Raw genomic sequence first — 17694 nt, 5'->3', positions numbered from 1 at the left:
ATATCTTGGATAGGAGAGAAAACGTTTTTTCCTGGAATGTGGATTGCCACCATCCTCTATAGAGAGGTTATTTAAAGCATACTTTAAACCGAGAGACTTCTGTAAAACACTGCTCTCTTCATTTAAACTGCTGAAGGTTGAACGCAATAAAGAGCTCTTCTTCAACTCTTTATCTGCAAAGTAAAAAAGATTTGCTGTTAAATGCAGTTTCTAAACCTAAAGAGGCAAAGAGCTTCCCAAAATAGACAAAGCAAATTTGTATTTATGATCTTATTTTCAAGAGAAACAGTGCAAGAACTAAAAAAAAAATAAATATATGAAACATAGAAGACTGTAATAGGAACATCAAATTAGATGTCTCGTACATTTTCATACAGCTCTATCATAAATGGATTCTTTGTTAAAAATTAGTTATAAGGCAGGAGTATTCTGAAGTTCCTAGAATGCAGTATAATCCAAACAGGCAGGCTGGAAGGAGAAAAGCACTACAACTTAAGCAGTACAACAAAAGAAGCAAGTTAATTAAACAAAACATATTTTTACACACAAACTTTTGGCACCAATGGAACAAATCAAAACAAACTAGGCCCAACTCCTGAATTCAAGTCCCTACTGACTTTTAAATTTATGTAACATATTTAAATAAATATGGAGTTTACTTCATAAGCAAGTACCCATCAAAAACCTTCAGTGACTTCCTTGACAACTTTGTAAATATTCATCATGTAGGATCAGGTTCTAAAGGAAATATGCAATCCCAGATATCTCCAAACTAAGCACTGTAATACTTCCAATAACACTGTATAGTCCAGCCACCAGAGGCTTCTGATGCCTGACACATAAAATCCATGCATTTTTCAGAATCACCTTAGCAACAGCTCACATAAAAATACTTAACTGAGAAGCATACCTGAATTCTCACTACTCTTCAGAAACTACACAGCTAACGAGACACTTTAGCCCCCTCCAAACAAATCTCCACTGTCTTTCTGGAAGCTCGATTTCCTTCTTAAAAAGTAGCTGCCAAAGAACATCTCAGTGTCCTGAATAGGCTGAAGTCCTCCCTCTAGAAATCCAAGGTAGAAGTTTTGTTGACTCCATTCCTTACTTCAACCAAGAATCAAAAACTCAAACTCATGGTCGCTATGCCCAAGACAGCCTCTGACCACCACATCTCTCATCAGCCCTTCTCTGTTCATAAACAACAGGTCTAGAAGGACATCACCCCTGGTGGGCTCACTTACCTGCTGTGTCAGGAAGTTATCTTCCACACACTCCAGGAACGTCCTAGACTGCCTCCTCTCCACTGTGTTGAGTTTCTGTTTCATGAAATGTCAGCCAGCAGCTTATAGAGTACTTTATCTGCCTGTTCATCCTGGTTGGGTGGTCTACAACAGACTTTCACCAGGATTTCTGCCCTGTTAGTCTTCCCCCTGATTCTTACTCAGGCACTCAACCTTATCATTATTATCCTTGAGCTCTATATAGTCAAAACACTCCCTAATGCACAGAGCCAGCCCACTGCTTCTCCTTCCTCACCTGTCCTTTCTGAAGAGCTTGTAGTCATCCATGCCAACACTCCAGTTATGTAAGTCATCTCACCATGTTTCCGGGATGGCGACTACATAGCTTTCCTGCTGCACAAAGGTCCTCCTATTGGTTTCCCATACTCTGTGCACTGGTGTAGATGCACTTCAGCTGGGCTATTGATTCCACCCCCAGCACTTGCATGACATCCCCAGGCTCATCTCTAGTGAGCCTGGTCTTACCGCCCTCCCCCTTTAAACCTAGTTTAAATCCCTCTCAGTCAGGCCTGACAACTCATGGGCTAGCATCCTTCTCCCCTTTTAGACAGGTGAACCTCATCTGTCTCCAGCCTGGTGCCAGGCAAATCACCCCATGATCGAAAAAGCCTAAATTCCAAGGATGGCACCAGTCTTTGAGCCACTTGTTCATCAGGTGGGTACTCCCATTCCTTTCAAAGTTCTTCCCTGCCACCGAAGGGAGGGGGAAAAACACCACCTGGGATCCTGTCCCTTCAACTAGTTGTCCCAGTGCCCTGAAGTCCTTTTTGATTGCCCTAGGACTTCTCAACCTCATCACTACCAACCTGGAAACCAGAAGCGGGTAATAATCAGAGGGCCATGATTATGATTAACCTATATACTGTGAATCTGTGACAGTAAAACCATTCACTTGTCACATATCCTAATAATGTGCTTGTAAATTACTCCACTCTATTTTAAATACAACTAAAAATTATTAAAATGTAGCATGAATAAATTATTAAAATACTCATAAAGACAAAACTCTACATTAATGGGTAATATTAGATACTTCCATTATTAAGGAAGACAGATGTCCTGTACTATCTGTTAGACTTACAAAAAGTTCATTATCTTTTGTGAATATAAGCAACAACTTCCATGGATCTACTCTTACATCTACATTGTCCCATATGTAAACACTGAAAAATCAAACCCACAGAGAAGTTCTTGCAATATCATGATTTCTTTTTTTTATATGCACATTCTGTCCTACTTTTGAATTAGCCACTGACACAAAACAAAAGGGAGACCTGCCAAGCCCATGTGAAAAAAATATGCAGGTTCAAATGGAGCAATCTGGAGAAATATTACTTACAACATTAAATCTTGCCACTTTTTTTAAAAAAAATCTGACATTTGAAAAAGTCACAACGAAATTTAAAGTATGACTATACCTGAAACTTCACAAGGTTTATGAGATTTCTGGTACTTTTTTTTAAGTTCTTCATGTCTGTATATTAGATGTGGTTTGTTATGTTCATCTTCATGTTCACCTCCATCCGCTTTCATCAGAGGTTCTAAAATGTATTCACCATCATGTGCCTTAAAGATGCCCATCTGAAAGTAAGAGAAGTAATTGATTTATTTTCCACTAAAAATACTGATATAAAAATAAATTTCATTGAAATAAAAATTATTTATGATAATATTTTGAAGTTAATGATAATACATTTACATGTGAGACAGAGGAAACCTCAGTGGGCACTGGAGATGGAAGCTGGAAGAGAATTTTGCTTTCAGAGACTTGTCCCACCAGGGTAACTCAGACTATCTTGCATATTAACAAAGGATCACAGGTAATCACTATACAGAGTTAATGAAACAAAGGGGATAACAAAAATAAAGCAAAACTAGGTATAACCAAGCAGGACCAGTTGAGAATGCTGTAAAGGAGAGCAGAGGCCATCAAGAACTTCAGAATTTGAGTGCTGTCCAAATTCTGGACTGATTTGTTGCCTTCTGTCCTTAACGTAATTTATATAATATTTTTCTTCTATAATTGAATTTTCCTCATAAATTAGAAACAATGTTAACCTGATATTCTTTTTAAAGACTTTGAAAAGAGTACCAGGAATTCAAAGATGACAGTGACATTAAAGGGGTTTTCTCCTTGATTCCCCCAACACACACACATCCCACCCATCTCAGACACACATTAACTATGTAATGGGAACCAAAAGAACTTGATTACTAACAAAAACACACACACAAAGAAAAAGAACAAAAATTAATCTCCTTTTCCCCAACCCCCTGCCCCATAATCCTTTTAATTATGAAATTCTAAAACAGAATTGCTTCTTTCTCACTGCACTTCTAACCAAATTTATAGTTTCCTATGGTTTAAGAACTTCACTTCAGGAGACCATGAGGAGGAAAACACATGTAAGAATGTCATCAAATTATTTTCAGATGTTTTAGCAACTTTCTCACTTTAGTCAATTAAGCATCTCAAGAGAGCAGTTGTACTACATCCTGGCAGATGTTTTGCCAGTTAGGCATGTTGACCAATAAGATAATAGCAATAATCTATGTAATATGCTTTAAGACATGAGGTGTTCATGTTAATCTTGAAACTCCAGGTTATAGAAAGAGTGTCAGAGCAGGATAAATGAGAAGGGTTTTTTTTAAAACAAGCTACTAAGTCTTTTAAAAACTGCTGCAGACTACCTTAGTGTCCAGGATACTGTACCGGAATTGCAATATCCCTTGAATTTGGGATCCTTCTAAGAAGTTATCAGTTTTCTTTGTTTAAGAGTCTATTAGGCTTCAGGCATGTGTCAGAATATCTGTAATCTTGCCTGATACATAATATTATTAAAGATACTGTAAACGCAGCACAGATGGATCCTCTGCACTACACAGCTAAATAGTATTTTCCTTTCAAGACTTCTTAAATCTAACTCATAGAGTTATAACTAACATCTAAATCTAACAGTCCTTCAAGACTGTTTAAATCTAACTCATAGAAGCACTTTTTTCATTCAGCTTCATTTAAATTCTTTGCAAGTAGTCTTCATGCCAGATCCTTTTTACATTCAGTTTAGCCTTCTCACATCCAGTGTTCCCAGGACATGCAATTTGTAGAGGACAGCGGACCGAGTGTACTGAGAACACCATGTGTCTCCTTGGAAAGGGCATCGGGAAAACAGACATGACACAGCTTGTCAGTTAGTCCTCAGGTGCAACCTTTGGGGGAAAATGACAGGGACAGACAAGAGCATGCCACTCAGGGACAAAGCATCAATTCTTGCTGCTAAGATTCATGCTAGTGTTTATTACATATACTATTAAAGTCCCATTAAACAAAACATCATAAATTTGACCCCATATTATTGGTCAACACTAACAAGTTAATTAATTCTTTTCTCCTGACATACCATAAACCCTCTTTCTAGACAACACACATTTAAAGCACGTTCTTTCAGATTTAAGTAAGAACTTTATTGCTACTGCTTTATTTCACACGTACATTTTACTTCCATCCTATTCTTTCAAACAGGTTGAGCAGATATTCTGAATTTGTTTCTTCAATGGTTTTTCCAATAAACAGACTTTTGGATTTTACAAAGAAGGGGTTTCAGCTACAACAAACACAAAGATTATGAGAATAGTAGCCCAGAACTAAAAAGGAAAGAGTCTGTACTACGTTTTAAACTAAACTGAACTTCCAAAATAAAATATCAGATTTCCACTGGAAAAGATGAACTGCAAGAACACGGCTATATTATTTTTATACACTTTCACTCTGGAAAAAAAAAAAAAAAAGGAGGTAAAACCCCCAAACACTAGGACATATGTTTTTGACTGAGGCTCCTGACTTTGAAAATTCACAATAAAACACCATAAATTTACAGATCAAAAAGTTAGGACAGATAGCTGGAAGGGAAGAATCCTTTATTATGCTTCATGACCTCACAATTGTTCTTAGTTTTTTGTTTTAAATCAAAAGATTAATACAAGACGATAAAAGAACGTCTTCAAGACTGGAGAGTCCACCCTCACAAATACTTGGCATAACTATTTTAGAAAAATGGAGTCAAGCTTCCCCTCACTTGCTCAGTCAGGCCCACTGATTCTCACACAGTATCCCAGGGTCAACTGCCTGTTTAAGTATGGAAGAAATAGCTGAGAAAAACACATAAGGCAACAAGCTTTCATTCTTTCCTCAATGAATTCTCTCCTCTTCAACAACGTACAGGTAAAGAATTACTACTGCTGAGCACTTAGGAAGGCCTCTCACCAGTAGACCACAACACTATCCAAGTTGAGAAGAACTCATTACGTTGTATGTGAAAAAGAGCAAAGGTTAAACATAAGCAGTGCTCTATCTTAAGAAAGGTATTTGATATTCGTCATTCAAAATCCAAGAAGACATTGAACTTCAAGCCACCAATTCTAATCCTTTAACTTCTCTATGAAAACTAAAAGTGGATTTTGATTAGCTATACATGGTTAGCTCCTCATTTTCCTAACACATGGGTCTACAAAAATTCAGTCACCAGCTACACTGTCTGTTTATAATCTTCCATTCATAAAAGTGATACTTCACATGGTGCTAATTACACCAATAGAGCTATTACATCTTGGGGGCACAAGGAAAAGGGCTATGAGATCCAAATGAAAAATACTTCTAGTAAAACAAAATAAAGAAAAGTCACTTACATGTACTCAGCAACAGAGGCAGAGTGCTGAAACAGGAGCCAAAGCATTTTTAGGAAATTAAATCAGAAATTAACTGGATTTACTTATCGTCTACAGATGCCTCTGTACTGGGTTTGCATGGCCAGGTTTTGGTAGTGGGGGGGCTACAAGGGTGGCTTCTGTGAGAAGCTGCCAGAAGCTTCCCCCATGTCTGGTATATCCAACGCCAGCCGGCTCCAGGACAGACCCACCGCCAGTCAAGGCCAAGCCCATCAGGAATGACAGTAATGCCTCTGTGGTAACATAATTAAAAACGAGAAATAAAAGTTGTTGGGCAGATGCAAATAGCAGGCTGAGAAGAGCAGAGTGAGAGAACACGTGAACAACAACGCAGACACCAAGGTCAGTGGAGAAGGAGGGGGAGGAGGTGCTCCAGCCACTAAAGCTGAGGTTCCCCTGCAGCCCGTGGAGCAGACCATGGTGAGGCAGCTGTGCCCCTGCAGTCCATGGAGGATAACCAGGGTACAGAGATTCATCTGCAGCCTGTGGAAGAGCCCATGCTGGAGCTGGTGGATGCCTGAAGGAGGTTGTGACCCCATGGGAGACCCATGATGGAGAAGGGTCCTGGCAGGGCCCCGCTGACCTGGGGGGAGAGGAGCCCATGCGGGAGCAGGTTTTCCTGCTAGGATTTGTGGTCCTGTGGGGGAACCATGCTGGAGCAGCCTGTTTCTGAAGGATTGCATCCCATGGAAAAGTGACCCACAGTGCAGCAGTTTGTGAAGAACTGTTGCCCATGGGATGGACTCACGCTGAAGAAGTTCATGGAGGACTGCCTCCTGTGGGAGGGACCCCACAATGGAGCAGGGGAAGGGCTCCTTTCCCTGAGCAGCAGCAGGAACAATCTGTGATGAAAAGACTGTAACCCACATTCCTCATCTCCTCGAGCCACTAGGGGGGAGGAGATAGAAGTTGGAAGAAGAGAGGTGTGGGAGGAAGGTGTTTTTAAGATTTATTTTACTTATCATTCTCCTGCTCTGATTCTGTTAGTAATAAATTTAATTAATAACCCCACTTTGAGTCTGTTTTGCCCGTGACAGTGATCAGCAAGTGATCTCTCCCAGCCCTTATCTCAACTCATGAACCCTTAGTTATATTTTCTCTCCTCTGTCCAGTTGCAGAGGGGAGTGAGAGAGTGGCTTAAGTGGGTACCTGGTATTTGGTCATGGTCAACCCACTACAGCCTCTCAAATTATCTAACAAGAAATCTGTCTGTAACATTCTATTTCTGTTCTCAGATAAAGAGATAAAAGTAAATTTAAAAGACCTCTTCAGCAGAAGTGGAGTACAAAATTGAAAACAGTCTCTTTCACATCATAAAAAAGTGGTCCAAAAAGGAGTGCTACCCAGGACTATGAATATGCATAGATTTGAGGAAATTTATGACAAAACTCACACGAGAATGATAATTTATTTTTTGGATTTAAAATACTATGGATGAGTTAAACACTTTATATTAAATCAAGGTTCAGTGGATCAACACAGCTACTCACTATATATGGTATGACTTAGTGGTTTAAAGTGGCTTAAAACTGTATAGTCTTAATCAATGTATTTGCTCTATTCCAAGAGCAATAGAAATAAATATTGCAGAAGTTATGGTTAAAGAACGCACGATGCCCATATACAAATTACATCTTTGTGTATAATAGCAACTTCATAGAATGCATGGAAAACATAAGGGATATATAGCAGGTTTCAGAAACGAGGAATTAATACGTCCAACAGCACAATTGAAAAAGTTTCATAAAAACTCTAAAAGAACAACTGAAGTTTGGGAAAACACGATTCTAAACCAGCAGACTCCCCTCCAGGTAAGCTCTATTCCCATGCTCAAGTATTTTTCACATACTCAAGGTATGGCTTCTCAACTCAACTCAAAAACCTGCAAGTGGTTTACAGCAAGAGCACTTTAATGGTCAAAGTAAATTACAAAATCCCTTCTTTTTATATTATTCTCTTCCTCTCTTCCATCCCTTCCCCTCGTGTTTATTCAAAGCTCTTGAATGATGTGAGAAACCCTTCACCTTTTTCTTCCTGCTTCACTGTTATGTTTTCTAATTAAAGACTTAAGCAGCATAGCTTAATTAGTTCACTAAAGAAAGAAGTATTAGAGGCTATCTGATCATGGTACACTGCCAAGATCCAGAAGAAGTATTTCTACTAGAAGATAATTCAGCTAGAAATACAACAAGAGCTAGTGGCTGCAAGCTAATTTCTTAAGACCAGAGCTAACATAAGAGAAATAAGAAAATAGCAATACAATCGTAAATAATACACCAGCTAAGTAGCAGGAAGAAATATCAATCACCTTTTCAGAAGTGATTGAAATCAACATTATGTTTGAAGTTCTTAGAAAGAGAATAAAATGCTAGAAGTTTGTTATAGGCAAAAACACCTTTCCTCGTAAGTTTAACTATGATCTAACTACATCTCTTTACAAATTCTGTGATGTTAAGATTTCATAAGCAGACAGTAATCACACCTTTAGCATGCTTAATCACACCTCGAAAAGAATTAATGGGGCATTCATCTAAGCTTGGAAGCATTCAGGTCTGCAAAGGCATCTAATCACTGCTTAAAAAAAATTACCTATTTACAGACTGAAATTTAAGTTCCATGTAAATGCCTAAAGAGATCTTACCTATTTTTGTGTTTACATCACACGTTATATAACCATAGCACTGGATCCAGTGTCCTTACTGTCCTTACTGAGTTACTTTCACTCAGGAACAAATAACGCATAGGAGAGAAGATTACTCTTGCAGGAAGTATAAAACGTGGCAACAGGTACCCTGAACATCACTTTGTAAAGCTACTTTAGGCAAGAAAGTCTGGCTGAAACCTAATGAAAACGGTATTTCAGGAGTTTCTAAATACAATTTGTAACAAAAAGAGACTGGTTAAATAGCAGAGAACTTGAGAGAATGTTACAATAACAATCTCAAAGCCAGCTGGAAAGATCAGAGGTTCACGGCAATTAACAAGATTCATTGGAGTGGAAGGAAGAGAAAAAGGCCACTTATTTATTTTTACCTTTATATACGATTCACAGTGGACAAGCTAGACAAGTCAACTAAAAATATGCATAACAGGTTTTTTTCATAGTTATATGCATGGAGATTCCATTACAGAAAGGCAGCTATTCTGCAATACCTATTGAAACTGGCAAAACAAAACGTACATATACATAAGAGGATATTTTTGTTTGTTTGGGGTTTTCTGGGGGAGGGTTGTTGGCTTTGATTTTCAGCTTTTAGAGGGGTTAGTTTTAACACAAACTATCATGAAGCTAAGTATTCCAATAGACCACAGATCTAGGAAATCCGTACTCTTAATCCGGAGGAAACTCCATCATATCATCTTGCCTTGAGCATCTCAGATAATGTCAAGCAAATTTACAATTGCAACTTATCTCCATTTAAAGAGTACTTCCTAGTGTTGATGTTTTCAAGTACATGCAGAACCACCTTTTCCTCTCACTGGGAGATGAATAGTTCTATATAATCCTTTCAACCTCACAAGCACCATCAGGCAGTTACTGCTCAAGTACACACAAAGTCTGGTTAGATTTTCACCTTAGTCAGCCACACAAGCTCAAGCTACCTTGAGTACTTCTGTCAATATGTACATTCCCAGAAGGTATAACCTGTTCTCACAGGGTCTGGCTTTGCTACCATAACCTTGCCATTTTCTACATGAGGCTACATCCGAAACAGAACGAGAACTGAGACTATCACAGATATGTTACCTCATGTGGAAAGCCTATCTATTCCAAGAGTACAAAGTTTCCCAAGATACACGATGGCTAACTATTGACTTGTTGACTGCCACCCGGGGATGGAAGCATTAATTTCAGACAAACAAACAAAAAAACCCAAAGAAACCCCAACCAACTAAAAAGAGTTCACACACCATTTCAGTAATTTAGCTCACCTAGCGAAAGCAAAGGGCCATGTGTGTTGTCCCTCTGCCCTCCCCCGACACTCCTATGACTCACACTCATGCACAGAACCTTCTGTGTACTTCCTGGAAGTTTAATGAACATGTGTATATGTAAACACATGTATAAAAGTAAATCAAACTTCCTGTGGCTGTCCACAGCTTTCCAGCAAACTCACCTGTGTCACATACATCCAAACTATAAAGGCAGTAGTTAAGAACAGGTTGCAGCCATCAGAACCATTTATTTGGCAAACAGAATGTGCCCAAGTAGCCATAGGGAAGGAAGGCCACCAGACACAGGATGTGGGTAAAAGGCAGGCCAGTGATGGCTGAGCACCCTTGACATAAAACATTACATAAGCAGGTCCCAGTCTGTTTAAAGGACAATTCATGCAGAACCACTGGTGAACAGCAAGACACATACTCAGGTCCTACTGCTTTCAATAATGATGTTTTCTGTGACAGATCTTCAGCTGCACAATCAGCAACTCCATATATTTCCTCCATTTACAATTGCAATTACCAACGGTATTTGCTGATCTGTGCTGACCCATGTGAGAAGGTATAGCATCTGTGGAAGTACTTTCTGGAAAAGTAGAGCCTGGGGAAAACACACTAGAGAGGTTTCAGGTTTTTTATAACAGCTGAAGGGGGGGATCTAAGCTGTCTCACTATTTTATAACAAGTTGTGTGATTAATAGTGATTTTGCCAAGGCAAGCAGGCAGGCAGGCAGAAATTGACTCTGGGATACAGGATCACATTCAAGTAAATTCAAGTGTTATGGTCCATTCTCAGATGTATGCGAAATATGTATAGCGACTATATGTGGGAAAACAAAGCTAAAAAAGGATGAGATAATAGTATAAGATGTATTTCATTCATTCTGTGACCATCAGGGCAACACTGGGAAGACTTGAGACAACTGCAGTCATTAAAATGGACTTCTGTCGAAAAATGCTAGATCAAGTGTCACAGAAGTGGAAATGTTTAAAAACTGGTCCTAATTGCGAGAATACATACCAGGGAAAAAATAAGAGGAACACAAACCAAAGTAAATGAGATGAAAATTGCCAAAGAAATTAAGTCAAGAGCAAAAGAATAAACAAACAGAAGAAAGCAGGAAAAAGGAAAATCAAATGAAACAATCAAGGACAAAATTCTTAATCTAGACCTTTTCCAAGTAGGAAAGACAGAGTTCAATCTACTTCCTGGTCACTTTTTGTTCTGTTTAGATATAAAAACAACAGCCAAAAAGAAAGAACGTTGTATTTTTAACCTGCAAAGTAAAGCCTTTTACTTGAAACCACTCCACACTGATCAGAGACAATGCACAGGATTATAATGGAAGCACAGAAATTTTTCCTGTTTTGCAGAGATTCAGGGCTCATCTCGTATACCTATATGACAAGAGAAACTAGAACCACTAAGTGGAAGTCCTCACATCAGCCAGTCATTAGCATTAAGACTTGGTTTGTTAAAACACGAATTGATTGTCTTGAGCTGACATTTTCATAGGACATTTTTCCTAGCTTATGCTGGAATCAGTACTTTAGGACAAAAAACTAAAAACCTAGCATGTGCTTTATGGATGCTCATAGGTTTATAAATGTGACCTGAATGATAAAATCCCTTTCAGATTTAGAAGGTAACTTTCTTGAACTGACAGCTTTTAAGTTAAAGCATTAAGTTACATCAAGGTAATAATCTTTCAGTTGCAAGTATTAAAGCTGTCTTGGAAAAAACAATGTAGTTTGTTCCACTCATTGAAGTTATTAGTACTAAGAAGCACAAAACCGGGGAGCAAGTATCTGGAGTCTGTGACCTCTACTAGCTCTTCACAAGAAAATAGATGCTGGCTATGCTAACACTAGCTTCTTGGGCTCTGTTTTTTGGGTTTTTATTTACCAAACACTTAAAAAAAATCACATTTCATTAAAAGAAATTCCAGGACTGCTTACTTTTCCTTAAAAGAAACCACTGTATCCATCCATAGTACCAGGCAGAATTGTTTTCGAAACCTCTCAGAAAGGTGATTCACTGACCCATATTAACAAAAAAATAAACACAACCTCTTACTGAGGATTCTGAAGATCCTCACGTAGGTTCATACTCCTGCCATTCTCCAGACAAAAGTAAGTCTGACGTGCAGTAAAGGAGTGTTACCAAGGGGCTTCCTTGAGCTGCTAAGGAACTTGTCACACAGACCTTGTTACACTTCAAAGCTACATTAGAACAAAGCAGTCCTGCCCTCCCTGACTGCAGAAAGCTGACAGCTAGCAATCCATGCAAAAAGAGATTCATGTGTACTTTTCTATTCTTAACTTCCACCAGTCAGTGCACATGTGAAGTTGCTCTACATACCACAGATGATACACCCAAAACAATGCATTTTTCCTACTTTCTTACCTTTCCCTCTCTCACAGTAGTCATCTTTGGCACATCCTCCCAGCTCACAATAACTGATTTTAACTATCCTCAGCATCAGTCAACATATTCCTAACCCCCAAGAAAGAATAACAAGTTTCTCAAAGGACTAAACAAACTGTTTTTGTAGCATTCATTCAGGATTTAAAAAAAAAAAAAAAAAGCTCCTTTCTGTAGATGCGGTCCTGCTAGGAATTGAAGGTGCACTCTAGCAATAAATGGTGACAGTTCCTTTATTTTAAGACATTTTATTCACTGGTATTTGCTTGTATTTGTCAACAAACTTGCAAGTCATAATGTTCTCAAAAGTTAAATGATTTTTAAGCTTTTGGGTTTTTATCTCTTTGATTTTGCTGTCTGGCTAACATTTGAGAGCTCCTTTTAGCTCTCTACGTGCATCCAGGGACATCCTCAACAGATCTTGTTTCCTGTGTTCGTACAAAGCTATAACTGACTAACGCAGTAAAAGTAAAAAATATACAGAACTTAAGAAAATAAAGTGAAATAAAGCATGAAATCTCAAAAATTACTCTACAGATGCAAGAAATATGTCTGTATATGATCAGATGTTCAACTAGGCACCCAGGCCATCACTCCAAATGACCTTCTGCCTTTGATGGATCCCAAAGTTCCTTAATTACACACTCCCTCCTTGCAATTACTATAGACTCCCTGCTGACCGTCTAACGTCCCTGTGCCATTTGCACCCCTGAACCCAGGGCATGCTCTGAAATGTAACACAACAAAACTGCACACAGGGTGTCAAGAGCCATTAAGCAATGCTCCATGGGTACTCTGGTTTGTCCATGCTTGTAGTGCACCAGAAAAAGGCTTAACTGAGGGTGAAAAGGCAAAGCAGAGTGTAGGGGGAGAACACACTCAACATAAGAATGCAAAAACAGAAAAGATGGAACTTGAGAAGCAGGAGTGAAGCTGTGAATGAAGTAGTGCAGAACTTGGGGATAGATGCCTACAGGATAAAATGAACACAAGTACCTGGTTTCACTTCAGATGATTAAGGTGCATCTCCAGAGCAATTTTTAAAATTCCACTGTTACATTTCTTGTATATCTTTATATTTATGTTCAGGTCATTTTTTCCTCCCTAGCTTTTACAGCATTGGTAAGCATTTAAGGCATTTAAGCAATTGCCTTATATATGCAAAGCCAGAAGACAAAATTATACCTAATAGTTCAAAGCAATATTTTTTTAACTTCCATTACACTAAGCTCAAGTTCAGCATCAAGGAAAACAGATCGACAAAAAGAAGGGATTTACTTAAAATAAATATAATGCTAGACTATCAAGTCACTGGTTTTCTACTGTCTCTCTCACAATAAATAGTATCTTACCTCAGCAGCAATCCGACTTTAATGTTTGGATATATTCATGAAGCATGGCACTGTTCAGTAAAAGAGCAGTAACTGATTGGTGTATTTTTGCAGGTACATTTGTTGAATGCACCTATGAAATTTTAAAAACCTTGAGAATAAAAACACCCTTTTGCTAATTTTTGAGGGTAGTCCCATCTAGGAGTGGGGAATGCATTCAGGGACAATGACAAGATCTCACAGGACAATTCCACTCTGCCTCTATTTCCCTCTTTTCACATCCATTCTTCTCTGAACTCCAGAAAAGTTTTCTCCCTTGGCAATCACACAATGAGTGTCACATTTGCTTTGAATCCATGAGGATGAGGAAGAACATAGGCTTGAAGGTTCTGAGTCAGGTTGGAGGACACTCTGTGTAGTTATAGGCAACTAGCTGGCTATGACCACCTCTTTGTCCCCACACAACCCCTCCCTGGGAAACTGTAGGCATGTCCCACAAAAGTGCACCAGCACCCATGCGGGGCTTAGCTTCTTCTGAACACCTCACCAGCTTCATTAGTGAGGAGAAAGGAGCCATAATGCTGGGTATGCTGCATGCCCTCAAAGGCTGTGCTTGCCTGGGCAAAAGGTGAAACGAGAGGTAAGAGAAGGTCCTGGGAGCATCAGGACAGAAAGGCCTTTGCTGGTGGCTTAGGCTGGGCACTTTGTCGTCACACAATGATTGAGGACACAAAGTCCAACTGGAAGCTGCAGTGAAAGTTCACAAGGCTCATCTAGAAGAGGCAAAGGCTCAGTTTAAAAGCATTCAGGGATTTCTGAGTGGTCACATACATGACGCAGGCTGTAATGTACCAGTGAGGGACCACGGAGGGAAGAGAGAGAAAAACGAGAAGTGAGACGTTCAAATTGGTACAGAGAAGAAGAGGATCTTGTGCTGAAGAGTTTGAGAATTGCTAAATAATAGGCAGTTGAGACAACTTTTAGATGCAGTAGGTACATGTTTTTCAGAAAAATTGTTTTCAGTGCACATGGTCCCTTCAAGAAATGAAGAGCAATGGTTTACAGGAATAGAATTCAAACAGGTAAAAAAGGTTAAGAAAAAAGAAAGGTTTGAAACTTCTCATATTTATTCCATATAAAGTATGATACTATTCTCAATCCAATGGTATTTGAGCAACTATTAAAACATGAAACATGGAAAAAATAAAACCAACCATATTTGTGATCCCTCATCTTTCCTACTCTCTCTGTTAGTACAAGTGTGTGTTCAGTATAGGTTTGAACTGGGTTTTGGATAACGCAGTCAATAATTAATGACAGTTGTTTGTAAAGCACAATATATAGGCAAAACTCAGATGAAAATTATTGTTCTCAAATGCTCACTTCTCCAGTAATTTCCAAGGACTAGACAACGTCTACACACCTCAACCCAAAGACAAGGTTGTATATACCCAAATATCCAAAAATAAGCACAAGATAGAGGTGTCTCTCAAGTACAAGTTATGTCTGATTCTCTCTTTCATCATGTGTATCATCTTCTTTTAATACATATTAAAGCTCCTGCACACATCCAACGAACTCCATTCTATTTTCTGTAGGCTAGTAGAAAGTGACTAGAATACAAAGTTGGATGTTTTCAGGTTCCAAAAATACACCTTTACTTTCCTGAGTGACTGTAAAAAAATGGAACAACTTCAACTTAAATTCTCAGTAGTATTTACAACATCCTATTTTTACAGTGTGCGCGTCACACAGACTTGCCCTCAGCATTTCAATAAATAGCAATGTGGTAGAGCACTAGATGTGAGTCTTCATGACTTCCAGGCAAAAAATTATAAAATTCAGCAACACAATACAACTGTTTTGATAGACAGTTATGTGATACTATTTCTCCATTATCAGTTTGGAAGAGATAATAAATTTTATGAAGGGATAAGTAAAGAATGTATATCATTGCAGTTTTGTTTGCTCAATTCAGTTCTTAAGAAGCATTTCATAGACATACTCCCACTGAAGTTAGCAGGAAGCTTCCCACTCCCTTTTATCAGAAACATACTTAGAAAGCACTGCTCCCACTTTCTAGAATATCACATACCTCTACAGTGTTGCTGAAAGCAGAGGAAGAAAAAAGATCAACGCTAGCTCCCCTCCCATCATCTCAAGCACCATTATTCCTCACTCACAATCACAGTATCTGTTAAGCTACGAACACATAACTGATGCCGACTGACAGCATCATTTTATCAAATCAATAGCTTACTGTGTTACTAAGTTTTGCTTTTTCCTCTGTTATAATGCTCTTGGAGTTAGGAGTTACATCAACCAACTATATTACTGGCCAGCAACAGATCCTTTGAAAGCAGCATTTGTATATCCCACCAAAAAAGTATCATCGTGACTGCACACTGCTGATGCCAAGACATTTCATGACCAACTATTTGGAACGATGCCCAAGAATTTCCAGCTTAGCTCTCCGGCAAAGGCATCCCACTACATTTCTTTCAGGGAAAAGAGTATGAATGGAGACAGGAAGCAGTGACCAACATGCTTACCAAGCCACCGCAGATGCTGAAGACAGCCATGTGCGTCTCCTGGGCATTGACATGACCGCGGTAGAAACAGTGGCGCAAATCAGGGGAGGACTGCTTCTGCGGGGCGCCGACGTGCACCACCGTGTACTCAGCAGAAACGAAGCCCGCATCAGCACTCAGGTTGAGCTGGAAGACCTGCCCGTATGCACTGAGCTGGTAATGGGTTCGGAAAGCAGCAGGCTCCAGCGGTGCCTCCAAGCTCCTTTTCCTCCTTCTGAAGTGATGCGTGTGCGGGAAAACCTCTCCAAACTCATTCACTCGGACAGGTGTGATGATCTCATAGGAGGAGAGCTGCTTCACTAAGGTCTCTGCAACAGAGCGCAGGAGGCTCAGCCTGCCGCCGCAGCACAGCAACCCCTCGCTGGCATCCGCACGGCTCCTGGCAGGGCACTCGTGGCGCCAGCCCGGGCTCCGGTGACAGGCGGGGGGCGGGGGGCTGCCGCCAGCACGCCCGGCGAGATCCCGCGGCGGCCGCCCGGCCCCACCGCCCCAGGGCCGCCCCGCTGCCACCGGGAGGCAGCTCTGCCTCCTCCCGCCCGCCGGGGACCGGGGACTGGCGGCTGCCCCGCGGGGCACGGCGCACGCCGCAAGGCCAAGACCCTCGGGGCTGTCGCCGCCTTTGTTGCCGCTCGCTTACCTTGTCCCGGGTGGAAGCGGACTCCCCATGACGCGGTGAGGAGCAGGGAGAGGGGGCACAGCAGACCCGCCAGCCGCCTCGCACCCCGCATGGCTCGCTCCGCGGCTGCCGTGCCCGCAGAGCCCCCGGGCCGCCGCTGCCTCAGTGCCTGCCGCCCGCCCGGGCCGGCCCCGCACCGCGCCGCTCCTCCATGCGCCCGCGCCCTGCCTCGTGTCCCGCCGCCCCCGCGGTCCCCGCACACACCCGCGGAAAACCGCACCGCGCCCGCGCTCCCGCTCTCTCTCCTCCCGCCCCTCGCCTCCGCTCCCCCAACTCCCTCTCCGCCGCCGAGGTGGGCGAGGGCGGCCCTTCTCTTCCCGTCCCTGCCTCCGCCTCCCGTGCCGCTGCCCCCGCGGCCGGCGGGGCGGCGCGGAGGTGCCCGCTACCCTCAGGCGGGGCCATCCCCGCACTCCACCGCGGGCCGGGCCCGGCCCGGCCCCCGGGCACGAGCCGCCCAATGGCGGGGTAGCGCCCCCTCCCCGCCCGCCCCAGGGTGGGCAGGGCGGCCCGGGGGGCTCGGCCCAATCCAGCCGGCTCCGCCCGGCGGGGCAGCTGGCGCTGCCACCTCGGAGAGCTGTCGCTTCAGCAAAAGTGTGGGCTTTTGAGAAGCCTGGCAACGCCGAACTCCCTCCAGGAGCGGCAGAGGCCGCGCGGTGAAATCCAGGGGTGTCAGTGTCCCACAGGATCAGTGTCACCCACG

The 17694-nt window shown here is 41.5% G+C and overlaps 1 protein-coding gene across 1 annotated transcript in view; it reads right to left on the bottom strand.

The window, feature by feature from the left end:
• Positions 1-17057, bottom strand: part of ADAMTS20 (ADAM metallopeptidase with thrombospondin type 1 motif 20) — a 97993-nt gene extending 80936 nt beyond the window's left edge. Inside the window, exons 1-4 of the mRNA XM_017829152.1 lie at positions 16956-17057; positions 16280-16626; positions 2723-2885; positions 15-173 (exon numbers count right to left, since the gene is read on the bottom strand). Of these exons, the coding sequence (XP_017684641.1) occupies positions 15-173; positions 2723-2885; positions 16280-16626; positions 16956-17046 (760 nt within the window). The 5' untranslated portion in view covers positions 17047-17057. The remainder of the gene's footprint in view (positions 1-14; positions 174-2722; positions 2886-16279; positions 16627-16955) is intronic.
• Positions 17058-17694: the final 637 nt, after the last annotated feature.

This window comes from Lepidothrix coronata, unplaced genomic scaffold, assembly GCF_001604755.1.
Source record: "Lepidothrix coronata isolate B3197 unplaced genomic scaffold, Lepidothrix_coronata-1.0 Scaffold159, whole genome shotgun sequence".
NCBI lineage: Eukaryota > Metazoa > Chordata > Aves > Passeriformes > Pipridae > Lepidothrix > Lepidothrix coronata.
Note: the sequence above shows the minus strand (reverse complement) of the source record. Positions and strands in the feature narration are given on the sequence as shown.